Source organism: Salvelinus alpinus, chromosome 27 (assembly GCF_045679555.1).
Source record: "Salvelinus alpinus chromosome 27, SLU_Salpinus.1, whole genome shotgun sequence".
NCBI lineage: Eukaryota > Metazoa > Chordata > Actinopteri > Salmoniformes > Salmonidae > Salvelinus > Salvelinus alpinus.
This window is the reverse complement of record NC_092112.1, coordinates 29,250,509-29,278,177: the sequence shown is the minus strand read 5'-3', so window position 1 is coordinate 29,278,177 and position 27,669 is coordinate 29,250,509. Positions and strand designations below refer to the sequence as shown.

General features: G+C 41.9%; 1 protein-coding gene across 1 annotated transcript in view; it reads right to left on the bottom strand.

Moving 5' to 3' along the window:
- Positions 1–27,243, bottom strand: part of LOC139556360 (vacuolar protein sorting-associated protein VTA1 homolog) — a 48,735-nt gene extending 21,492 nt beyond the window's left edge. The window contains exons 1-5 of the mRNA XM_071370252.1: positions 27,017–27,243; positions 16,058–16,152; positions 7,850–7,977; positions 4,013–4,088; positions 1,338–1,449 (exon numbers count right to left, since the gene is read on the bottom strand). Of these exons, the coding sequence (XP_071226353.1) occupies positions 1,338–1,449; positions 4,013–4,088; positions 7,850–7,977; positions 16,058–16,152; positions 27,017–27,107 (502 nt within the window). The 5' untranslated portion in view covers positions 27,108–27,243. The remainder of the gene's footprint in view (positions 1–1,337; positions 1,450–4,012; positions 4,089–7,849; positions 7,978–16,057; positions 16,153–27,016) is intronic.
- Between the last annotated feature and the right edge of the window lie 426 nt (positions 27,244–27,669).

The following is a 27,669-nucleotide window of genomic DNA, read 5'->3' as shown; positions in this document are numbered from 1 at the left end:
AAATGCTTCTCAAAACAACCTAATTGAATACAAAAATTCTGAAAGTCTATCCCATATCAAAATACAGTAAAACCAAATCAACCAACTCAAGACTCAAAAGCAAAGTCGAAATTACAAAATGACCACCTAAATTACAGTCACTGTTTATCATTGAAACACATCCAATTTTCTTTTCCATTTTCACCCCGCAGCATGTTTTCATATTTTCATTTGACGAGTAGCAGCGGGCCACCCTCTTCCTGAGGTGTTTGGCAGACGTGAAAAACAGGAAGATGCAGTGATAAGATTATGATGCGTGTGGACTGAGTTAGACACAATACGAGAGAGAGGAGAGAGTATAATATCAGCTTTCTCTTGGCAATGTTACACCTCAGTGGGAATAACCCTGCATGATGTCACCACTTACAGAGGGAGGCCCAGATTCACAACAGGCGGGAGGGGAGGGACGTTGCTCTTCCCTAACAAAAGAGATGAACTACACCAGAAAGTAGGCTATGACTGACAACATGGCTAATAGGCTTTAACTTTGGTGTAAACTAAAGGAGTGTGTTTTGAATTAGTTTTGTTGTATTAATGCTATTTTTGGCCATCAAGGAAAACGCTATGTCTGGCGCAAACCCAACACCTCTCATCACCCCGAGAAGACCATCCCCACAGCAAAGCATGGTGGTGTCAGCATCATGCTGTGGGGATGTTTTTCCCATCAGCAGGGACTGGGAAACTGGTCAGAGTTGAAGGAATGATGGATGCTGCAGGGAAATTCTTGAGGGAAACCTGTTTCAGTCTTCCTGGGATTTGAGACTGGGACGGAGGTTCACCTTTCAGCAGGACAATGACCCTAAGCATACTGCTAAAGCAATACTCGAGTGGTTTAAGGGTAAAGATGTAAATGTCTTTGAATGGCCTAGTCAAAGCCCAGAACGCAATCCAATTCAGAATCTGTGGTATGACTTAAAGATTGGTGTACAGCAACGGAACCCATCCAACTTGAAGGAGCTGGAGCAGTTATGCTTTGAAGAATGGAAAAAATCCCAGAGGGTAGATGTGCCAAGCTTATAGAGACATACCCCAAGAGACTTGCCACTGTAATTGCTGCAAAAGCTGGCTCTACAAAGTACTGACTTTGGGGGGGTGAATGCCAAGGGGGGTGAATACTTTTGCAAGCCACTATAAGGCGCACAATGACGGCTAACCTTTACTAACTGAAGTACCACGTCACCCAGACGGAGGAAAGCGGGTCTAAAGGCTCCTGAAGGAAAGGCCAGGAGAAGAGGTATTTTCTTAACGGGAGACACTGTTTGTTTGGGTGGCAGTGCTGATATAATATCAGTCCTTACCATACGTTTCCTCCTCATAGCCATCAGGGCCAGCCTGTGGGGTTTCACCGCTCTTCAGACAGTTGTGGATGTAAGTGGCCTTCCATCTCGCATACTTCCTGTGCTGGATGTTCTGAAAAAGGGAAAGGAACAAGGGAGGCAGGGAGGAGAGGGGGTAAATAAAACACAGACATATTCAAGATAAGAGATGTGGAATTAAAAGCAATTAGTTAAACAATGGAGACTGGATGAAAGGCTTAAGGTAGGACTATATTTATTTTCCTTAGGCTTACGGTAAAGGGATGGAAGGGGAGTGGGTGAAGCAATAACTGTGGTCTAACACCCAGGTCACCAAATTCATTAGAAGTTCTATGCACCTAATTTAAAAGTTCTCCGCCTGTTAATCTTATCTGTTGATTAATTAAATGGAAATTCATTGAGGAGCTTCCTTTGGAGAAAACAAAACTTCAATGTCCTAAACTAAACATTCACTTCAGCCACAAGGGTTCTTCCAAACCAGTACATCCAGGTGGTTTCTTTCAAAATGACTTAGCAAAATTAATACAATGAAGACATTTCTTTCTGAAGCAACTAACACACACAATCATAATTCTAATCTAAATTATCCCTGGAGATAACAACATGCTAGCCCTGAGGGGAAGTTTAGGACTGATGGTAGCTATGATTAGAGCTCACACTTAATAGTCTCAACATACTCCCTCAATCACCATTTTCTAAAAGTTTGGGTCCTCCACTCTCTAGTGATGGAATGTCCTTTTTTTCTGTAAGAAATCCAATCTCCCACAATGCATCGTGACGTGCTTTGTATAAAAAAAAGTATATACAGCAATCAGCGAGCAGGGAACTGTGAGGCTCCATTGTCTGCGTTAGTGTTACAGAGAAAAAAAACTGAGTTGTAAAGCAGCCTCTCCAATGAGCTATCTGCAGCAGGAAAATGCCTGGCCCTTAGGGAGAGACAAGCCACTCAATGAAACATTGTCTGTTGTCTGCCACAGGCCACTTCCCTCAGTAGAAAAGCCATCTGTAGCCATGGAGAGAGAAGCTTTAATAAGCCCACAGTTGCAGCTGCTGAGATGGGGTCTATGGGTGTTTCTCAAAATGCATACTGCCGTGCTCCGAGCACGCAAATTGGAGCGCGGGAGGGTCAGAATCCAAATCAAAGTATTCGAAACAGAGCACGGGAGGGCACTTCACAAATGCATACTCCGTTTGTACATATTTTGAAGCATGCGTCGATGCAAGCTTCAATAGAAACTAAGCAAACAAATATGACTCAACCACGTAAAAAATGAAATCAATGGCAGCCATTATTTGAGCTGAAGTGAGAGAAAATACACACCTACTAAGGAATTAAAATGTTGCCTATTCACATCTCATGTTGCCTGACCACAATATTTCATCTTGATATGTTAATAAATACATGCTGTGTTAATTTTGGTATGTTTACCTGCCAACATACCGTAGATAGCAAGTCCAAAATAAGGCAATAGGGCTAGCTACTAGTACTGTTAGCTAGCCATGAAGAATTGTTAGCTAGCTATCCACAAAGAATTGATATCTTGTATAATATAAATTTTCAGTCACTTTTGACTGTTAAACTATCTGGTTTGCTACATTATTAGGATTCACATATAGCTAGCTGATAGTTATGAAGTAAAACAGTTGCTTTGTGTGTGTGTGTGTGTGTGTGTGTGTGTGTGTGTGTGTGTGTGTGTGTGTGTGTGTGTGTGTGTGTGTGTGTGTGTGTGTGTGTGTGTGTGTGTGTGTCTTCTTCCGTCTCTATTGCCATTGTTGTCCTGGCTGGAAGACAGTTGGGGGAATGGGTATGTCAATAAAGCTAACTGGCTGACCATGAAGAATTGGTAGCTACAAACGAAAAAGCTACATCTACCTTGCATAACATTAGTTTTAGGTAATTTTTCCCTGTTTAACTAGCTGGATAGCTAGATTATTAAAATTCACAAATCTAGCTGATATTTATGAAGTAAAGCGTTTGCTTTGTGTATATCTTGTTTCGTCCATTGTTGCCATTGTGCTGGCTGAAAGAAGTTCCTGTGAATGAGGGGGTGAAGCTTGAGGTAATACAGACACAGTAGGGGGAGTGCTAGTGCTTCTCAAATGTATTGTTGTGTGCATTCTCCACACTCTCGTCCTCAGAAGGACGTAGTCAAAAGAACGTGGTCGGAGAATGCACTCGGAACATGAGAGTGTGGAGCACTGTAGTATGCATTCTGAGAAACACCCTGTCTAGTAGTGTCTAGTTGTCTACAGTTCTAGACTGGAGAGGCTCTATATGTTACAAGCTGTTTCCAGGAACACACTGTTTTCCAGTCAGAAATCTCACGACTGGAATGAGTAGATCAAATAGAAATTCCTCATATTTTCCCTTCTCTTGGATTTTCTATGTCTTTGAGAGCAGCCGTAGACTGATGGAATTGTGGCTAGTCAGTTCATATTACTTCACACATATTAATTGATATGCTGAAATAAAAAGGTAGATGTAGTTACAGTAGTTTAGGCCCTATACAGTAGGATAGGGGTATTCAATATAGTATGCGCTGCAGATAGCCTAGTGATTAGGAACATTGGGCCAGTAACTGAAAGCTCACAGGTTTGAATCCCAGGTGAAAAACATGTCAAAAATGCATTTTTAGTGTTTTTTCTTTTTAACTTACCTCCTCCGATAACTCGCCGAAAACTGACAGGACATCTAACAAAAGGCTAGATGTATAGAAGGACTTAATCATATTCCTACAAAGAGAGACAAAAAAAAGAAGTTAATTAAGGCATACTGAAGTCATTAGACCCAAGTGTTTTAAACCTGCCAACTGTGACAAATGTCTTCTACAAGAACGGATTAGGCTGCGTCACAGAACATGGATAATTCTATAATTATCAAATACACTATATATAGACAAAAGTATGTGGACACCCCTTCAAATCAGTGGATTCAGTTTTTTTCAGTCATACTGGTTGCTGACAGGTGTATAAAATCAAGCATATAGTCATGCAATTTCCAATCTACAATACAAATAAATAAATAAATATTAATAAGACAAACGTTGGCAGTAGAATGGCCTTACTGAAGTGACTTTCAACGTGGCATCGTCATAGGATGCCACCTTTTCTTCAAATTTCTCCCCTGCTAGAGCTGCCCCGGTCAACTGTAAGTGCTGTTATTGTAAAGCGGAAACGTCTAGGTGCAACAACGGTTCAGCTGAGAAGTTGCAGGCCACACAAGCTCACAGAATGGGACCACCGAGTGCTGAAGCACGTAAAAATCATCCGTCCTCGGCTGCAACACTCACTAATGAGTTCCAAACTGCCTATGGAAGCAACGTCGGCACAAGAACTGTTCGTCGGGAGCTTCATGAAATGGGTTTCCATGGCCGAGCAGCCACACACAAGCCTAAGATCACCATGTGCAATGCCAAGCATCGGCTGGAGTGGTGTAAAGCTCGCCGCCATTGGTGGAAATGCGTTCTCTGGAGTGATGAATCACTTCACCATCAGGCAGTCCGACGGATGAATCTGGGTTTGATGGATGCCAGGAGGACGCTACACCTGCCTGAATGCACAGTACCAACTGTAAAGGTTGGTGGAGGAATAATGGTCTGGGGCTGTTTTTCATGGTTCGGGCTAGGCCCCTTAGTTTTAGTGAAGGGAAATCTTAATGCTACAGCATTCTAGACGATTCTGTGCTTCCAACTTTGTGGCAACAGTTTGGGGTTTCAGCATGACAATGCCCCTGTGCACAAAGCAAGGTCCATACAGAAATGGTTTGTCGAGATCGGTGTAGAAGAACTTGACTGGCCTGCACAGAGCCCTAACCTCAACCCCATCGAACACCTTTGGGATGAATTGGAACGTGGACAGCGAGCCAGGTGACTTTTGGACATGTAGTGTATGTGGATTTGTCTCTTATGAATTTGAATGATAATTGGATCCAAGGAACCAAACAGGTCTGTAAATATCAAACTATGACACGAGTCATGACATTAAAAGAGAGGACTGTGGGTCTGGAGTCAGAGTTCAGAGGCGATACCACTTGTGGGAATTCAGTGTAGATCACAGGACAGGAAGAAAAATGTCATAAAATCCCACAGCTGGTTCCAGGAAGCATAAAACACAAGGCCGTAAAAACACAGAAACATAGGGGCTTGCTTTCTGGGGGCTTCCAGCGCAGAGGTGTGCCATGTCAATGGAAGGCTTGTCGTGGAGCAGAGCAGAGTGGAAAGTAGACCAATGTATTGAAAAGCTGAAGGAAGTTTCCTATTCAGGATTAGTTCCCATAAACATTCAACTCTGCACCTCCACACATGACAGAACGTAACATTTATAGCTTGTTTATGTAGATCAAATTTCTTGTAAATCAAAGCTTTTTTTGTGCCGAAGTGGAATATTAATAGAGCCTACTTCTCGTTATCCCGACTTGAAGACAAGCGTGTTTTATTTGTATTTTCACATTTCTTCAAATGTGGTTGTACGTATTTGTCTACATACCATTGCTGGCACCAGTTTTACCAGACAAACAGAAATGACGTCATCAATACATACTATAGGTATACTATATAACTCTCTCTAGATTGGCCTCAAGTACAATCATTGTTCAAATATCAATTATTAAACACTGGGTAGATTTAATGTTTTCAATCTCCTAAGAAAAATAATTTTGTGAGCCAGAAACCATACGGCGACCTTTCTTCAACACACAGTGCAGAGCAGCCACTCCCTCTTCGTCTGCGGCCAGCATTAATCAAAGGCTGACCACACTTCATCCATTCCTATTTAATGGTCTGCAAAATACTAGTACTGCAGAGCACCGTGGAAACCATCCTGATGTCTGGGTTGATCACAGTAAATCCTTCCACACCGCTTCACCTGAACCTGAGGTTAACTATGATGGTGTTCACTGGGAGGCGATTCATGGCGGACCGCTACTTCAGCAGACCTTACCGAAGGTTGAGCAATATTTTTGTGGGTTTGTAGCACGTCTCACTGTCGTGTTGTGGAAACAAGATGGTAAGACGAAGAGGAAAACAAAATGCATCTTGAATAACAATACATAGCTGGAAGTAAGACAACTAGCCTACGTTGACAAAAAGAGATCTAGGCCTATTACTGAAAGATTTGGAAGTCCAACTCCGCCCACTTCTCACTTGTACACATCTGATGAACGTCATTGGCATTTGGATTCTCGTGACGCAGGGGGTGGGTCGCGGGGAAGGGGAGGCAAATGTGAAAACAAAAGGGATGAAACAGCATGAAGGTTCATTTACAGCACATTCTAGCCTGCATTCTCAACACAACAGTGTGTGCTTTCATGGCTTTTATCTGGCTGGCTCTGCAGAGGTCAGCATATTGGACAGAAATTGGGCCTGCCTCAGGCTATTTACATGCATTATGTCAAATGCTCTGGACAGAGAGCCTCACAAGACCTCAGTGAATGACTTCCACGCTTCCAGCTATGATATATTTTATCTGACCCTACTTTCATTCACTATCTTTTTTTTAAAATTGAAAGATAAATCTTTCACTGGAACGGATGGATTTAAAGCCTCCTGATCAATTTAGAAGTTGAAACCACATTAGATTTGTCAACACTATGGCACTGACTCGATTTAAGCTTTTGAAAATACAAAGACCATAACCGGCCAACAACATAATAGCTGGATAAAAGTCCAATGCTTATATGATTACCCAAAATATCAAAGTTTTACTTGTTGGGAGAAGAATATGAATCATCAGAACTGTTGACTTGACTTTCACTCATCAGTTGGGTAGCGAGTTCAATGGGGCTTCAATGAAACATTGCTCATTGCTTAGAAACAAATTAGCGGATTAGTGAAAACCTGCCATCTTAAAATATAGGCGGAAAACATTTTTCATCCCAATTGCTACATTGCACAAGATGAATGGGCACACAGACATATGCAAAATGGATGAAGCCTTTAACTACTAGCTGCAAAACGCAAATGTTATTTCTCTCCCATTTTCAGGACTGTGTCTGGCGCTGTATCTGGGGCCTGGAATCAGCACACAGGAGACAGCATCCTGTCCCTGCCTACAGTACTGGAGACCCTGGCTGGCCTGGCCTGACCTGGCACCCACAGTTCCTGGAAAACTCTGCTCTACTGTCCAGCCTGCTGCTGATGTCAGAGCCCACGACACACTCATTATGGCAGCCAGACCTGTAACACTACACCTGCATGGCCAATAGGAATCATCTTACCCATGTGGCAATCTATTCACACAGACAGGGCTTTGTTGCTAATTTTAGACTCTGGAAGGGACCCTTCATGTGCAAAAGCAACAGTGTGATTATTTTGTGTCAAGGTTCAGTGAAAATAAATGGTAATCATGAGGGCTTACGTATTGGAATCAGAAAATTGGAAACAGTCCACTGCCATGCTGAGATTCAAGAGGCAGGGAGCTGTCTGCAGCTACAGTACAGTAAGACTTCTTCCCATGCTAAGCAGGTAGTAAGACAGTGAGTGAAGAAGTAGCCTTACTTGTGGAATCGTCCAGATCGATCCTCGTTGTCAGCGTAGAGGAACATTTTTAAGGCATAGTTTTCGATGTGGGCATTGCCGACAACTTCCTGGGAGATTGAGTCATTGTCAGTCAGCTCCTTCTTCATCTGAAAAACACACAACAGCATCAAATCACACAAAAGTAAATTATGTTCTGCAGGTAGGCACATTCAACCTGAAAAACCACAGGCTGTAAGTTGCAAACATTTTACAAAGAGCAATCAATCAATACAGAGTAGTTTCAAAATGCACATTCACTTTGACTTTTCAGCTTATCAATCTTTCATCTGACACAAAACGTTCCTCCTAGGTTCCTGAACAGCACAGACGTAGTCTATACATAGAGGGAGCCTGTGTACTGTACTGTGCATGAAACGTGTGAGGCGAGGCTTTCCATGGCGTGAATAATTAATTCCTGGGATGCAGCAGAGCGCAGACACTGATTCCACTTCAATAGAGTCTAGTATGGTGGAGTGGAGTGTCTCTGGAGATGCACCCACAGATCATTACATGGACAATAACCAAGGGTGGATTTTACCGCTTTCATTTCAACAGCGCTGGACAATAAATCTTGTGCTGAGCACCACTCACCAAAAGGATATTTAACCAGAAACATCAAAGCCAGTTGCAAAGAACTGGCAGTTTACTTTATCACACCGCTCTTACATGGCAATTAATCATCTATGACAATACCAGTAACACAGACACTAGAAAACTCACTTACACAAATTTTATTTGTATAACTGTGACTTGTTTGCTTTGTCAAAACTTCATTGTCTGTGTATGGTCAACCACTGCATGCAGCTGACAAATTAAATTATTGCTGTGCCCATATTGTGTCTTAATGGTTTGTTGTGGCCAGCGGCCAAAAATGCAGCCACAAAGCCCACTCACTGTCACAGAGCCAACCTCTCTCTGAGATGTTACAGTCTGCTAGAGAGGTTTCCTTGTAAAATCAGTAAAGCAAATAATACTGATTACATTTCAACAGGTGCCCTCTGCTCTCCTGAATGGACTTACTGTTCATGTTTTAATGAAATCTCAACCTATGCTTAAATTTGTTTTTTAAACGAGGTAACACGCAGCACAGTACATTACTTGTGTTAGCGAAGGACTTTAAAAACATAACTTAGAAGTGTGCCGACTTTCTAGAAAGTCGAGCCAGCCGTTTCTAATTGAATCAAAGGATTGAGCTTGGATCACAAAACACCACTAAAACTACTCTGGGGTTCTCTAGAAGTCCCTGTTGTACTAGAACAGCTTAGCAAAACATAATAGTCATTTTCAATACGTCAGGACAATATTACCATGAAAGGCTGCATCTTCTTTGATGGTTTTGCTGTCATTGCAAAACAGAATGAGTGAGAAATGTGTTTCTTACCCTTGGGGTAAAGCAACTCTAACAGACGAGAACTAGGTCTACTGACACTCATCAGGTCTGTATAGGCACTGTAGGACAACAAAAACAAACAGGTAGTGCATTGAAGTGACTGACAATGCAATGTTAAAGACGGCCAAAGCGGCAATCAGGAAAAGAAAAACTGCCGTTTCCATGAAACAGAGGCCCATCAGTGTATAGCCTAAATACAGACAATCTCTTCCACCACACTTTCGCTCCCCAATCCCCCCCCGAACGCTAATTTAACGATGGAGAAAACGAGCCAAGTGTGCTGGACAATATGCTGAGGGCCCGGCTGTGAGCATGCTTTAGTTCATCTTCAATACCAGAACAAAAAAGACAGATTGGCTTAATTATCCATCCTCTGCACAAAATAATAATAATTGGTTGTTTGTTTCCCTAAAAATGTGTAGCTTTAGTGGATATTAAACTGTCATGAGGTGAAATGATAAAGAACCACATGGTGCGATGTAAGATTTGTTTCTTCAAATCAAACTTTATTTGCAACATGCGCCGAATACAACAAGTGTAGACTTTAATGTGAAATGCTTACATACAAGCCCTTAACCAACAGTGCAGTTCAAGAAGAAGAAAATATTTACCAAGTAGGCTAAAATAAAAAATAACAATAACGAGGCTATATACAGAGGGCACCGGTACCGAGTCAGTGTGCAGGGGTACAGGCTAGTTGAGGTAATCTGTAAATGTAGGTGGGGGTGAAGTGACTATGCATAGGTAACAAACAAACAGCGAGTAGCAACAGTGTACAAGAGGGGGAGTGTCAATGTAAATTGTCCGGTGGCGATTTTTATTAATTGTTCAGCAGTCTAATGGCTTGGGGGTAGAAGCTATTAAGGAGCCTTTTGGTCCTAGACTTGCTCTGCTATCGCTTGCAGTGCAGTAGCAGAGAAAACAGTCTATAACTTGGGTGACTGGAGTCTGTGACAATTTAATGGGCTTTCCTCTGACACCGCCTATTATATAGGTCCTGGATGGCAGGAAGCTTGGCTCCAGTGATGTACTGGCTGTACGGACTACCCTCTGTAGCGCCTTGCGGTCAGATGCCGAGCAGTTGCCATAGCAGGCAGTGATGCGAACCGGTCAGGATGCTCTCGATGGTGCAGCTGTAGAAAGTTGAGGATCTGGGGACCCATGCCAAATCTTTTCAGTTTCCTGAGGGGGAAAAGGTTTTATCGTGCCCTCTTCACGACTGTCTTGGTATGTTTGGCCCATGACAGTTCGTTGGTGATGTGGACACCAAGGAACTTGAAACTCTTGACCTGCTCCACTACAGCCCCGTCGATGTTAATGGGGGCCTGTTCGGCCCGCCTTGTCCTGTAGTCCACGATCAGCTCCTTTGTCTTGCTCACATTGAGGGAGAAGTTGTTGTCCTGGCACCACACTGCCAGTTCTCTGACCTCCTCCCTATAGGACGTATCATCGTTGTCGATGATCAGGCCTACCACTGTTGTGTCATCAGCAAACTTAATGATGGTGTTGGAGTCGTGTTTGGCTACGCAGTCGTGGGTGAACAGGGAATACAGGAGGGGACTAAGTACACACCTCTGAGGGACCGCAGTGTTAAGGATCAGCGTGGCAGACGTGTTGTTGCCTACTCTTACCACCTGGGGGCAGCCCATCAGGAAGTCCAGGATCCAGTTGCAGAGGGAGGTGTTTAGTCCCAGAGTCCTTAGCTTAGTGATGAGCTTCGTGGGCAGTATGGTGTTGAATGCTGAGCTGTAGTCGATGAACAGCATTCTCACATAGGTGTTCCTTTTGTCCAGATGAGACAGGGCGGTGTGGAGTGCAATTGAAACTGCGTCATCTGTGGATCTTTTGGGGCAGTATGCGAATTAGAGTGGGTCTAGGGTTTCCAGGAGGATGCTGTTGATGTGAGCCATGACCAGCCTTTCAAAGCACTTCATGGCTCCCGACGTGAGTGACATGGTGCGGTAATAATTTAGGCAGGTTACCTTCGCTTCCCTGGTGGTGGTCTGCTTGAAACATGTAGGTATTACAGACTGGGTCAGGGAGAGGTTGAAAATATCAGTGAAGACACTTGACAGTTGGTCCGCGCATGCTTTAATCCGTCTGGCCCAGCAGGCTTTGTGAATGTTGACCTGTTTAAAGGTTTTGTTCACATCGGCTACCGAGAGAGTTATCACACAGTCATCCAGAACAGCTGGTGCTCTTGTGCATGCTTCAGTGTTGCTTGCCTCGAAGCGAGCATAAAAAGGCATTTAGCTCGTCTGGTAGGCTCGCGTCACTGGGCAGCTCGCGTCTGGGTTTTCCTTTGTAGTTCGTAATAGTTTGCAAGCCCTGCCACATTCGACAAGCGTCAGTGCCGGTGTAGTAGGATTCAATCTTAATCCTGTATTGACGCTTTGCTTGTTTGATGGTTCGTCTGAGGGCATAGCGGGATTTTTTATAAGCGTCCGGATTTGTCTCCCGCTCCTTGAAAGCGGCAACTCTAGCTCGATGCGGATATTGCCTGTAATTTATGGCTTCTGGTTGGGATATGTACGTACAGTCACTGTGGGGACGACGACGTCGATGCACTTATTGATGAAGCCGATGACTGAGGTGATGTATTCCTCAATGCCATTAGATGAATCCCGGAACATATTCCAGTCTGTGCTAGCAAAACAGTCCTGTAGTGTAGCATCCGCGTTATCTGACCACCTCCGTATTGAGCTAGTCACTGGTACTTCCTGCTTTAGTTTTTGCTTGTAAGCAGGAATCAGGAGGATAGAATTGTGGTCAGATTTGCCAAATGGAGGGTGGGGTAGAGCTTTTAATGCATCTCTGTGTGTGGAGTAAAGGTGGTCTAGGATTTTTTCCCCCGCTGGTTGCACATGTGACATGCTGGTAAAAATTTGGTAAAACTGATTTAAGTTTGCCTGCATTAAAGTCCCCGGCCACTAAGAGCGCTGCTTCTGGGTGAGCATTTTCTTCTTTGCTTATGGCCTTATAGAGAGTTGGTTGAGAGCGGACTTAGTGACAGCTTCGCTTTGTGATGGTAAATAGACGGCTACGAATAATACAGATGAGAACTCTCTTGTTAGACAGTGTGGTCTACAGCTTACCATAAGGTACTCTACCTCAGGCGAGCAATACCTTGAGACTTCTTTAATATTAGACATCGCGCACCAGCTGTTATTGACAAAAAGACACACACCCCCACCCCATGTCTTACCAGAGGTAGCGTCTCTGTTCTGCCGGTGCATGGAAAATCCTGCTAGCTCTATATTGTCCGTTTCTTCGTTCAGCCACGTCTCGGTGAAACATAAGATGCTACAGTTTTTAAATGTCCCGTTGGTAGGATAATCTTAATAGTAGGTAATCAAATGTTATTTTCCAATGATTGCAGGTTAGCAAGAAGAACGGATGGCAATGGGAGTTTACTCGCTCGCCTACAGATTCTCAGAAGGATCCCCGATCTGCTTCCCCTTTTCCGGTGTCTTTTCACACAAAAGGAGTGGATCTGTGCCTGTTCCAGTGAAAGCAGGACATCCTTCTCGTCGGACTCGTTAAAGGAAAAAGTTTCTTACAGTCCACAATGAGTAATCGCTTTTCTGATGTCCTGAAGTTATTTTCGGTCATACGAGTCGGTAGCAGCAACATTATGTACACAATAATTTAAAAAATAAGTTACACAAAACAAAACAAAAAATTGCACAATTGGTTGGGAGAATGTAAATCTTCAGCCATGTTCTTCGGCACCATCTTCAATTTCATACTGTGCTTTCTCTTCTGGAATTGAATGAAAGTCTCATTCATGTTCCCATGATTAGGGAGGAAAAAGAAAACAATGATTTCACATTAACTTCCAGAAATATCATACAAGGCGCAAGACATAAAACGAAAGAAGTTTAACAATCTGTCCCGAGTCCACATTGACATAATCTGTGACAGTAGGTCAAAGCTGTATTTCATAGAAGTTTCTTCACCACCTTTTTCAAGCCCTTTAAAACTGGATGCACCCACCAGGTATGGGCTCTTCGCTGGCTGAGACACTAGCTCTATAAAAACCCCTGAGTAAACAGCATCCAGAGGTTGTTTCCCGCTCCTCTTTCAGAGGAAGACCATAAACCCAGTCTTTTGAACTCTTGATGAGAATACAGGGCTCTTACATTTTCTCAAAGGAAACAATTAACAGATAGGATAGTTAAGAAATTAAAAAAAAATCATAATATGATATAACCGTTCTCTTTCACATAAGAATGTATTGGTTATTAAAGTTGCTTCCTTTCCATGACATAACAAACATTCCTTACCGAAGGATGTGCAAATGTGACGTATCAAGACTTGGCTACAGTGTGAGAGAGAACACCCATGTTGCATTAAAACCTTAAGAAAATCTCAAGGACAATACAGCGCATTTTGAAAGAATTCAGACCCCTTGACTTTTTCCACGTTACAGCCTTATTCTAAAATGTATTAAATAACAAATGTCTCATTAATCTACACACATTACCCCATAATGACAAAGCAAAAACAGGTTCAGATTTGTTTGCAAATGTATTAAAAAATAAAAACAGAAATACCTTATTTTCATAAGTATTCAGATCCTTTGCTATGAGACTCGAAATTGAGCTCAGGTGCATCCTGTTTCCGTTAATCATCCTTGAAATGTTTCTACAACTTGACTGGACATGATTTGGAAAGGTACACACCAGTCTATATAAAGGTCCCACAGTTGACAGTGCATGTCAGGGCAAAAACTAAGCCATGAGGTCAAAGGAATTGTCCGTAGAGCTCCGAGACAGAATTGTGTCGAGGCACAGATCTGGGGAAGGGTACCCAAAGATTTCTGCAGCATTGAAGGTCCCCAAGAACACAGTGGCCTCCATCATTCTTAAGTGGAAGAAGTTTGGAACCACCAAAACTCTTCCTAGAGCTGGCTGCTAGGCCAAACTTAGCAATCAGGGGAGAAGGGTCTTGGTCAGGGAGGTGACCAAAAACCAGATGGTCACTCCAGAGTTCTTCTGTGAAGATGGGAAAACCTTCCAGAAGGAGAACCATCTCTTTACGGTAGAGTGGCCAGACGGAAGCCACTCCTCAGTAAAAGGCACATGACAGCCGCTTGGAGTTTGCCAAAAGGCACCTGAAGGACTATCATACCATGAGAAACAAGACTCTCTGATCTGATGAATGCCAAGTGTCAGGTCTGGAGGAAACCTGGCACCATCCTTACAGTGAAGCATTGTGGTGGCAGAATCAAGCTGCAGGGACTAGCCAGGATGATGACAAGATGAACGGAACAAAGTAGAAAGATCCTTGATGAAAACCTGCTCCAGAGCGCTCAGGAACTCAGACTGGGGGTGAAGGTTCACCTTCCAACAGGACAACGACCCTAAGCACACAGCCAAGAAAATGCAGTAGTGGCTTCTGGACAAGTCTCTGAATGTTCTTGAGAGGCCCAGCCAGAGCCCGGACTTGAACCCGATCTAACATCTCTGGAGAGACCTGAAAATAGCTGTGCAGCAACGCTCCCCATCCAACCTGACACAGCTTGAGAGCATCTACAGAGAAGAATGAGAGAAACTCCCTAAATACAGGAGTGCCAAACGTGTAGCGTCATACCCAAGAAGACTTGAGGCTGTAATCGCTGCCAAAGGTGTTTCAACAAAGTACTGAGTCAAGGGTCTGAATACTTGTGTAAATGTGATATTTCAGTTTTTAACACATAGTTTTTGCTTTGTCATTATGGGGTATTGTGTGTAGATTTATGATGGGGGGGGAAAATGATTTAATCCACTTTAGAATAAGGCTGTAACGTAACAAGATGTAGAAAAAGTCGAGGGGTCTGAATACTTTCCTAACACACTGTATATGCCGATCAGGTCTTACATTAAACACAGAGCTTAAAACTCAAAGCAGATGGTTTTTTTATTGCATGTCTCGCATTTCCACTCAAGACATTTCAGAAGTACATTTCTGAAGGAATCCATTACTCAAAAGGCATGCATTCCGTAACTAATGGTGGTTCAGATTGCAGTCTTACCGAAGCTTTGACTAAATGTGTGATCCAACTATCTCAAAGATTCCAATTTCTCCTTGGAAATCTTTAAAAGTAGACCTAATCGAATCTAGGGGCTACATTATTATCGATTAGAGATATGAATATCTGATGGACAAGCTAAAGAATAACTGCTAGACCCTCAAAACAAGCAGAAATTACATTTGGCATTCACCTTTTGAGAAATTTGAAAACGTAACTCAAAAAATTCCTCCTATATTTAGATCATTCAGCAATTACATTACAGATGTCTGGAATCAAAGAGTATTTCACTCTTATAATTGAAAATGATGAGGTGCAGACATTTCAATCGTGTTCGCAGAACTCAATCAAGGGAGGCTGCCGCTTTGTTGTTAATGTCCTTTTTGAGAGGCAGTGCCAAAATCCACTTCTGAAGGGAAACTGAATCCACTGAAAGGCCTGTTCCTGACTAGCTTTGAAAATAGTCAAATGTCAAGACTCCTAAAGTGCACTTAACGGCCAATGGCTTTGAAGATATTCATTACTAAACTGCCCTCAGACATTCACGACGTGATAAGCTTCATTTAGTGGATATTGGTACAGAATAGAGGAAATAGATAGAATTAACAAGGAATATAAAGTAGTACATTATGATAACTACATTATGATATCTTACCCAAAATTCAACAAATCATTATGTGAAGACAACTAGGAAATAGTAGATAAATGTGTCATTGTGTGCAAACTTGTTTAAACGTTCCAAAGGCTGTATCCAATCTTTAGTGTAGCTGACTAAGTATCTCACCGTTTCTAACTGATCCATCAGTTGCACAAGAAACTTCCGACATTCTGGGGTTTTGCTGTCCAGTTTCATTCCCGTCTGCATGGCATAAAGCCGACCTGAAAGAGAAGGAAAAGGGTATCACTATTTTATCTCAGAGCAATGGCTCAGGGGTGATGATGACACTTCATGTTTCCCAGAAATACACTGAGTGCCTTCAGAACAGCCTCAATTCGTCGGGGCCTGGACTACAAGGTGTCGAAAGCGTTCCACAGGGATGCTGGTCTATATTTACTCCAATGCTTCACACAGTTGTGTCAAGTTGTATGTCCTTTGAGTGTTGGACAATTCTTGATACACACAGGAAACTGTTGAGTGTGAAAAACTCAGCAGCGTTGCAGTTCTTGACACACACAAACCTGTGCGCCTGCCACCTACTATCATACCCCGTTTAAAAGGCACTTAAATATTTTGTCTTGCCCATTCACCCTCTGAAAATGGAACACATACACAATCCATGTCTCAATTGTCTCAAGGATTTAACCTGCCACCCCCCCCCCCCTTAATCTACACTGATTAAAGTGGATTTAACAAGTGACATCAATATGGGATCATAGCTTTACCTGGATTCACCTGTTCAGTCTATGTCATGGAACGAGCAGGTGTTCCTAATGTTTTGTACACTGTGTTCAAACAAAAAGAGTAGAGTAAAGAGTAAACTTTAGAGTAAAGTCTCTTTATTATCCCCGAACAGCAATTCTTATGGTAAAATCAAATGCGGACTGGGTACATAGTTCTGTTACATGGTCAAAAAATGTTGGGGTTCAGGGTGAGGTCTTTCAAATTAAAGTAGGCTACCCTAAATCACCCAAAGTGTCCATTTGTCCAGCATGTTGGGGCGGCAGGTAGCCTAGTGGTTAGAGCGTTGGACTAGTAACCGAAAGGTTGCAAGATTGTTTTCACGTTCTTCTCTGAGTTATGACGCTCACTTTGAGTGAAATGATTCAACCTCCCAACAGTGCAAGTCCGTGAAAGAGGCTGTGTAAATATTAGCATTATTGTTATTATATCCTTAGCATTGTTTCACTTAGCACATAGCAGCCAAGAGGGAATCTTGGCTCATGTTTTCAACACAAGCTGTCCATCCACCCTCTCCTCCATGTTGACAGATCCTTGCATCCTTTGAGTTTATGCATCCAGGCTCAGGCGCTCTTCTCTCAGTTTTCAGAGATTGAAAACATGTGCACACCCAGACATCTGGTGAAGGACTGTCCCATGAGCCTTAAAGTCTTCCCTGTGTGTAACTTTGACACACACTCAATGTTTGAGAGGCCAAATCCAACAACTCTGGGTTTACAGCTGTTTCGAGTGCTGCAGTTTCCAACCAACAAATAACTCTAAAGCGCCATACCTAATTGACAGACCTTCTATTGACGTGATAGATGAATGAAGACGTGGGAAATTATATATGACTAGGCAACTAGATTCAGCCGTGGGTGAAGTGGAGTGGATGGTTGGGGGGCCGAAACGTAATTCTATATTTTTTTTTACACTTGAAATTGACCACAAGTAAGCCCTAATGAGATTGGATTGGAAAATAATCATTTTATCCTCCCCAGATCTATATTTTTTTATTTTGACAAAAAACCTTTAGGGGGCCAAAAATGTAGAATCACTTGGGCGAGTTGTGGCCCGTGGGCCACCTGGTGCCGACCCCTGGACTGACTAGGCTATAGACATAACACAAAACACTACCTGGAAGAAGCCACTCAGAATGAGCAATGCCGTGAAGAGGCAGAACAAAAAAGCAACACACTGATGCTTTGAACGTGTAGTCTACAGCCTGAAGTGTGAGCCTCTGAAGGACTGCAGTCAGAGCCTTAATAATGAGCTGTCTCCAACCGGGACAGAACAACAATCATCGATCCAGTGAGTTCAAAGTCATTAGCTACACAAAGTAAGACAGGCAGGTGAAATTTTTTCCGGACCAGCACCCAAGTAGGTGTCCACCTCTAAAATTAAGATCATACCTTCCACACGTTGGCGATTTAAATGCTAACAGCATGAAGGATGCTGCTGTCCCTTAGGAAATTAAAAGATGAGCCACTAGATCAGCTTGTAGCGTAGAGCCTGTCTAGCCAAAAAACATGGCATAATTGTTTGCCATTCTTCAAAGAGTGCTTTAAAAGAACAGGAAAAGCTATACACTAGTAGGGAGGGGCATTTTACATTTTCTGACTGTTCAAGTACTCGCATGATTTTATTTCCTCCAGAATACTCAAATATTTTTTAGAACATAAGGCCCGCACTGTAAAGAAATGTGTGCATTTATCTATAGGCCTTTGCCAAGTGTTGCGACAATGCCTCATTTATCATAACCATTAGAGATAATAAATCCTAATTGCCAAATTGACCAATATATATTCATTCAATAAAAAAGCATGTGCCATTTAATTTAATGAAACCGTAATATCAACTATATCGTGAAACACAATCTTCAAATAGGCAGTAACCTCAGCAGTGGCGACTGCTTGTAGAAGCCTATGGCTATGCAATGGCATAGCCTTATATTGTTCATTTAGCAGACAAGACGCTCTTATTTCCCAAGCCCTTATCACAATCAAGACACCTATTTTATAGTAAAAAAAAGTAATAACTGATTATTTTTCCAAATGAAAAAAAAGTTGCAACTGCAAAGTGAGGCGCATCTCACGTCTAAAACATTTTTTTTTAAACGGGGCTCAATTTGGCGAGTTAAAATACTTTTCAGGGTTACAAAATCTGTCTTTTCGCTATGCAGATATTAGTTTATTCTGCCAGTTGTTTTGAATTTTCGGAATGGATGAACAACTCCACATTGAACACTGCATGGGGATGAATTACAGCCTATACATCTGTGTGGTGAGTAGCCCTATGCTTAATGATTCTGGTGAAAACATGCTCTGTCTTTATCAAACTATTATTTGGTGCGTATTTTCAGTGTGGAACCTGTCTATGTTTAGGGGGTTATAGCCTAGGCTAACCAATTCTAAAATGGCACTAGCAGTTCGCAATGTAGCCTAAACAGAAAATAGATGGGAATATTATTCCAAAACTGCAGCTCGTTGTTGGAACACATGTTTTCCTACTTCAGTCATCCAGTCCATTTTGAATGTGTGATAAAATTGTTGTCATTTGGCAAGGAATGTAGCTTGTGTATCCCATCAGTTAGATACGTTTTTATAGGCATTTATTTATGTAGCGGGAGCTTGTGTGCGCACTCAGCACGTGTATGTATGGAGCAGTCAGAACGCAATTGAGGGAATGAGACACGGAACTGTGTGATGCATGGCTTGGATTATTTTTTGTTGTGCCCAGCAAATGCACATGCACAAATGGAACACTAGAGTCAAAGCAAATCAATGTAGTCTTCAAAACAATTTCCAATGGCCCGTTCAGGTAGCCACAAAGCACATTCCACCAAATAGTTTTACAGTATTTGATTATTATTATTTGTTATCTCTGGTTAAAGACAGAGCTTTGACGTCCGTTCAGTACTCGATTACTCATGTCCATCCCTAGTAGCGCCGATGCAATAATTTATTCACCAACATTTCGACAGCAAGCTGTCTTCATAGAATAGGCTACACCAAACCATGAGCAAGCACAACATTTCAGCAAATTTGGCCTAATTGTTATCAAGAGGACAATGCAAAGTACTGTATTTTATTGAGATCTTCAGAGAGACCAGTGATGCACTTGTCATTCTGACCTATAAGTTTTGACAACTGCCTGGGCAGCCCTCTTTGCCTTGAATGCAACAGGTTTCCATAGACCTGCCTGTGAACTGAGAAAGTAGGCAAGCCAACATCAGCTTCCAAATCAGCAGCACATCAATAGGGCATTTTAGTAATAAAAAAATTAAGTTATACTAAATCAGCAAATTTAGTCACATTTCCAAGGTGGGACAGGGTATCATACAGTGCATGTTATGACAAAGGTTGAGTTTTAAATCACTCATCTAACTCTAATTTCACAGTCATAACTTTGTAAAACAGGGTGGACTGGCAATTACTACTTCCCAGCGGAAAATAAAAAGCAAATATACCCAGCTGGGAGTTCTCGAAGTATGGCAAAAACACTGATCGTTCATTTTAATGAAGGGGTCTGTGTCTTTGATACAGGGCTGCTCTAAGTATGAAGCCTATGAGTGGGCAAAAGTCAATGTTTAATTGTAAATTTCAATGTTTACAGATGGATCTGGACAAGAACTTTTACCAAATTCCATGTGTGATAGGCATGTGTCAGTGAGTCAGTTATAATTGTAACATGGCCTTAAGATATCAAGCTAGGCTAAATTCTGCATTCAAGGCACAGATATTGTTGTACGGCCTCATATAGTGAGCAAAATTTTTTGATTTTTGTTGTTGTTTTCAACACCTGGGATGCCATCCTAGTGTATGGCAGGTTGAATGCTGCTGCATTAAAAATGAACAAGAAAAAGCCTGGGGCTTGAAACCAATAGTGGGCCTGTTACATGGTTATCTCCATTTCTCCTACAATAACACTGACTCAATTCAAATTACAACTGAACATAAAACCCCGGAAAGACACGTTAAGGTGACCAATTTACAAGACATAAGGAAAACAGAATACAGTCACTACTTTTGGTTGGCTGAAGCAGTTTAGATTTGATTCTAGTAGGTTCAGCTTAGATAGAGGCACAATATTCATTGTGCTCACCATTAGCTTTTGAGAAGAGAATTACATGGCTTTTAAAAATGGCTTCACCATTTATCATATTTCAAAACAAAGCATGTCAGAAATCAGAAGAATATAACATTTTAGAAAACACTTTTCAAAAGTTTGAGCCAAGGTACAGCTGTGTATGGCACTGCATTGCAGTACTTGAGGCGTCACTACAGACCCGGGTTCGATCCCGAGCTATGTCGCAGCCGGCCATGACCGGGAGACCCATGAGGCGGTGGACAATTGGCCCAGCGTCGGCCAGGTTAGGGGAGGGTTTGTCTGGCTGGGATGTTGTTGTTCCATTATGCTCTAGGGACTCCTTGTGGCGGGCCGGGCGCCTGCATACTGACTTCGGTCGCCTGTTGTACGGTGTTTCCTCCAACACATTGGTGCGGCTGGCTTCCGGGTTAAGCGAGCAGTGTGTCAAGAAGCAGTGCTGCTTGGCAGGGTCGTGTTTCAGACGAAGCATGGCCCTCGATCTACGCCTCTCCCGAGTCCGTACGGGAGTTGCAGCGATGGGACAAGACTGTAACTACTAATTGGATACCACGAAATTGGGGAGAAAATTAAAACTATGCCAAAGGCCACCTGTTGATATTTCCTAAACAGTTAGCCATAACGAAAGCAATGGGGATCATTTTGCTCAGATATAATGATGGTCACTGCACATCACAATGGGCACTCACAATGTCATCCTTTGTCAAGCAATTACGCCCATACAGCTTAACATCCAATTCTCCTCTTCTGAAACAATGCAACACTGAGACCATTCACGACAGACGCAAGGCCATGAGAATAAAATCCATAATCCACTGTATTTCAGAGGGGGAAATGATTTTGCCATGGGCAGAACTTTGTGTGTGAGTGTGGAAGGGGGTTGGTGAGTAAGGGAACTTCATGGATGGCCAGGGGGGTTACAGTATTCTCTCCCCCAGACAGAGATGTAGGAGAATGACAAACTACAGTGTCCAATGACACAAAAAGAGACAGTCAGCCGCATTCATTCCTCTGCAAGGCTCCACAGATGGTAGTGTGTGCAGCGCAGTACATCACTGGGGCCGAGCTCCCTGCCATCCAGGACCTATATCACAGGCGGTGTCAGAGGAAGGTCCCAAAAATTTGAGGACTCCAGCCACCCAAGTTGTGGACTGTTCTCTCTGCTACCGAACGGCGGCGGTGCCGATGCACCATGTCTAGAGCCAACAGGACCCTGAACAGCTTCTACCCCCAAGCCATTCCTGATAGAAAGTTAAATAGGTAGCCAAATTGCTACCTGGACTATCTGCATTGACCCTTTTTGCACTAACTTTGACTCATCACATACGCTGCTGCTGCGACGGTTAAATATCAGTCACTTTATTCCTAGTTATATGTACATATCTACCTCAATTACCTCTTACCCCTGCACATCTACTCAGTACCCTGTGTATATAGCAAAGTTAATGTTACATATTTTCTATTTATTATTATTTATTTTACTTTTCTATTATTTCTCTATTTTCTTTCTCTCTGTATTGTTGGGAAGGACCAGTAAGTAAGCATTTCACTGTTAGTCTATACCTGTTGTTTAAGCACCAGCTGTCAGAGCAGCTCACAGATTACTGCACCTGTACATAGCCCATCTATAATTTAGCCCAAACATCTACCTCTCCCCCTACTGTATTTATTTATTTTGCTCTTTTGCACCCCATTATTTATATCTCTACTTTGCACATTCTTCCACTGCAAATCTACCATTCTAGTGTTTTACTTGCTATATTGTATTTATCTCCCTTATCTCACCTCATTTGCTCACATTGCATATAGACTTATTTTTCTACTGTATTATTGACTGTATGTTTGTTTTACTCCATGTGTAACTCTGTGTTGTTGTATGTGTCGAACTACTTTGCTTTATCTTGGCCAGGTCGCAATTGTAAATGAGAACTTGTTCTCAACTTGCCTACCTGGTTAAATAAAGGTGAAATAAATAAAAAATATTTAAAAAAAATAGTCTATACCTGTTGTTTACGAAGCACGTGACGAATAAAATTGTATTTAAATGTGGAATACAGCTAAAGGGGATGGTTGACTCTGTCCAATGTAGCTTGATTCACAGGGATTAGTGTCGTTCATTTAATACACTGAATGTTAAGAAAAAGTGAGTCAACTTTTCCCCCTGCAGATGTTCTTCCACAGAAATAGACAGTGTGTTAGTTGAACCTCCACTACGTAGGCCTAATCCATGACATCCCTGTTAATGTATGTTGAAGTAACAAATCGGCCTATAACTTTCAGTCAATCTTTCGGGTTTCAGATATGGTAGAATTTGACTAAAATCCTTGTCAAATGGAAATAAATGGGAGGAATACATGCCTGTCCTGGCATGCATCCCAACGCAAGCTTGACATTAGTCATAAAAAGAGTGTGAGCTGAGTCCTCAGTTTGGGCGTGACCAAGTCTTCACTGACATTTGCAATGAGAACAGAATTGTGTATTCTGGGATGCTAGCCCGCGCACTCAGCTCTCCTCACTACAAGGATGTTATTATGTACTATAGCTGCAGCTCAATCGGAAGACTAGATCAAGTCCCGGAAGCGGGAGGGAAAACAAATCAAAGAGAGCCTTTTCCATAGGTTAATACTATAGCACAATGCCAGGGCGCAGGGGCCTACACTAGGAGGCAGAATACAGGCCCATGGTGCTGCAGTCGAACCGGAGGTTCAGCAATTTTTACTTCTGTGCTTCAAGTTGGCCACGTTTTATACAATATAAAGCAGCAGGAGAACACAATGTTCTATTTGAAATGAAAGCCTCTGTGTTGGTTAGGGTTACTATGTGCTGCTGAGGCGGGATATTAAATCACTGTGGTATCCTGCTGCTAGCTTGGACATTCATATTAGGGAAAATGCAATCCATTAAGTGGAAGTTCGTTTGTAGTCATTGTTTGGCCTGGGGGTGCTTGGGTTCAATAATGGTGGGTAATTATAGGGAAACAAATCAGTGCTTTTGTTTAAACCATGAATTTCCCAAGTTGTATGGAATGGATCAAGTAAGCTATAGCCTAAATGATGAACATTGCACAAATAGGCTTGGCGTATTTTGGTCAATGTAATATAATGGCTCGCCGATAAAGAAAAATAATGATTGTTGCACCACTCTTTTGTAAAGCCTGCTTCCACTAATCCGCTAAATCAATACACTAACCTATAGGTCTTGAGTCCTCTAACCATTGTCATGTGCTGAATGCTTGACAAAAGAGGAAGCTCATTTGTTATTCAGATGGTTTCATCCAGACAATCAAAATGTCAGGCTAATAACTGTGAGAAAATCCTCATTACATTAGGTAGACTAGTCAAGTTGATCCTATTCAGTCTGATTCAAATAATGGTAGCCATTTTCCTCTTGCGAGTCTGATTTATATTGGACCTTTGAAGCTAGAATAGCCTGGGATATAGGATACTCTGCAATCAAGTAGAGGTACTACATCGTTTTGATTCTTGACAATTAGATTTAGAGCAATGAAGGTTCTCTTAACCATAACCTTTCAAAACAAAGGCAACATCAGTTTGAGAGAAAAGCCTGAGTCCCTATGGCCGTCAGCTCTACAACCTTCTTCCAAAGACAATGGGGTTGAGTCATTCAGAGATATGTCGATGCTGACCTCCAGTGGCATGTTGAATTACTGGTCCACTCTGATGCTCATGGGCCGTGAAACAAGGAACTTGCGCTGAAAAACCTTCAACCATCTCTGCTTCAGTCCAAACCCCAAACCAGCCTAAATAAAATCAGACACAATTGGAGGACTCAAGAAACACCAAAGCTACCAGACTTTCTGTCTAAGGCCATCAACTGACAATCCCCAGCCATAATTATATACACAAGAAAAATATCAATAGGGCTTATCCAATAAGGCACACAAAAACAGAACAGACTTCATCCAAAGGACACTAATTTCTCTACTCATGTCCTTTCAATTCTACTAACACACCCGCCATTGCAATTAAAATAAAAGATCCAGGCGGGCAGTGAAACTGCGCAGTGATGCCAAACTGGAAAAACATGTTCCTCAGGATATTTGGCTAATCCACCTCACAGCATGTTCTGCACATCCCATTCAGGCAAAAGCAGCCATTGTCAGTCGTCAGTATCTTGTAATGAGCCATGGTAAATATATTTAAATTCAATCACTTTTGACAACAGCTGTTTTGATTTGAATGAAACCTTCTATACATATTTGCCCATTGTAGAAGTGCTCAGAAGGTGACTTTTTGGACCTCAATGCCAAAACATTCAAGAGATAAAAGGTGCTCAGAGTTGATCCATGTCTTCGTCACTGGAAAAGATAAACGATTGAGAATTATATAATTTAAAAGCTTACAAACAGGGTTGTCAAACTATTTTATAATTTCTGGAATTTTTTAAAATATTGTGTAAAATTTTTAAAAACTAACCTCAATTATCTAAAAACAAACTCCCATTGGTTTCATATTCGCATATGTTGTAGCTTAGTAGTGCTAAGCAATTAACCAACATTTGTTATTTTACGTTTTTTAAACAACCATTTGACCTGTTGTTTCAATTATTTGAATTCCATTTCATTTGTTTCTGTTGCTCAATGCACATTGAGCAATTTCTCTAGAGAAAAATCAGATCAAACCCGAACTGTGTGATGTAGTAGGGAGTTGTTGTTTCCAACAAGCCAATATTCGACAATTTAGTGCAGAAAACATGGTAATTAACTACAATGACCATAATCCTTTGCGCGCCTACTTGTCCGGCCTTTAACCGTGGTATATTGGCCATATACCACAAACCCCTGAGATGCCTTATTGCTATCATAAACCAATGTAATTAGAGCAATGTAATTAGTTACCAATGTAATTAGAGCAATAAAAATGTATGTTTTGTCATATCCGTGGTATATGGGCTGATATACCACAGCTGTCAGCCAATCAGCATCAGCACCCAGTTTATAATCTTTAATAAAAACTTTTTTCTCAACCTTACACTACATGAATACAAAATGTTTTTCAAACACTTGTTTTGAAACATTCCATCTAAGAGTCTAACAACTCTTAAGCCTTATATTACAGAAGTCTCCAGAGCACGTTGTAGAATAACCAAATACGATCAATGAGAATGGCAGGAAAGATTGACCCTATCACAAAAGGATTCTAGTGATAACATTTCATTGGATGGCAGCTAGCCTTATGTGTTAGACACTGCAGAGGTACTGCAGCCTAGTAGTTCACTAAACTATAATGTTTTCATGATTTTGTCAGAGAGTTTAGGACTCCTGTCAGCTCCCAGAGCTAGCCTAAAACAAGGCTTAAGCTCAGTAGGCTAAAAACAAGGTTTAAGCTCAGTAGGCTAACAAAGTCTTAAATCACCCAGATGACAGTACAGTTCCCTGTTGGTCACACTATTTTGAAAGAAAACGTCCTTTGTGTAAAATAACTAGCTTGCTAACGTTAGCTAGCCACAATCCACCAGAAAGCAATTAGGCTGCGCTTGATAACAACATAGCCTAGTCATAGACCATGTAGTGGCACTGAATAAAATGTGCTTGCTAAGAAAGGGTCAAGTAAAGTAAGTCATTTGTAGACGTTTCTAGACTTGAGAAAATATACCTATTTTTATTTTCCTGTCTGGCAAGCTAGATATCAAGCCAGGATCTGGGGCCAGACACTGGTCACATGAACTGTGTCCCTACCATAGGCAGCTGGCAACGCCTTACAACATTTGTTCACCTTTATTTTTTACAAATGAGTCATGGCATAGCCTTTTTCACAGAATGTGACATAGTTAGATAGAGTACTCTTATAGTACTGTTTGCAATACACTAGCTAGCTAACAATTAGTTAGTTATGAATACTATGAACCTAGACTACTTTTGATAAAGCCGACTGAGAAGTCAGCAAAGTTAAGAAGTAAACATTTGTTAAGTAACCACTAACATTAGTAAGACTGGCAGCAACAAAAAAAAAAAGTGTGTCGAAGTTGTAGCTAGCAAGCGGTCATTCGTTAGCATCTGACGTTAGCTACTGTACATCTGGTGTTATTGTTGTTATGATTCCATAACTAACTAACGTTAACTAGCTATAGTTAGATAAATTACATGGCTGGCTAGCTATCGACCTCATACGTTATATTCACAGAACAGTTAGCTAACTAGCGATTTGCCGGTTCATGTCCCTTTAATGGAGTTGACAGCTGAACATAAACGGACAATAATGGCAAGCTATCCGAGTTGGCTAGCAAGTACAAACTCACAGTAGTAAGCCACGACAGGATCCCTCTTCTCATGTTCCTGTGCGGTTCTTAGATAGTGTTGAATGGCTTTTAGCTGTGGTGGGAGCGCCATCTCTAATAATGTAAATACACTAGCTAACTATGGCAGATTAGTCAACATTAATGGAAATGTGGCTTGCTAACTAGCTGGGTCTCAACAACAATGCTCCTCCTTGCGCAGAATTCTTCCGCTTTCTTGTTCAATACGTTTAGCGCCATCTGCAGGAAAGGAGGACTGTCAAAGCAAAACGGCATCATATTGACATTGACAACATTTTGATTACTGTGTGAGCCTATTGCAATGCGTTCCATGGTGATCTTACGGTTTGTGAGGAGCCAACAATCTTATTATGATATGAATGGAATGCGATTCAACGAGAATTCTGGCATATCTGTAGTAAATTGTCATCAACTCTCCTTCCAGACTCATATCAAACATCTCCAATCCAAAATCAAATCAAGAATCGGCTTTCTATTCCGCAACAAAGCCTCCTTCACTCACGCCGCCAAACTTACCCTAGTAAAACTGACTATCCTACCGATCCTCGACTTCGGCGATGTCATCTACAAAATAGCTTCCAACACTCTACTCAGCAAACTGGATGCAGTTTATCACAGTGCCATTCGTTTTGTTA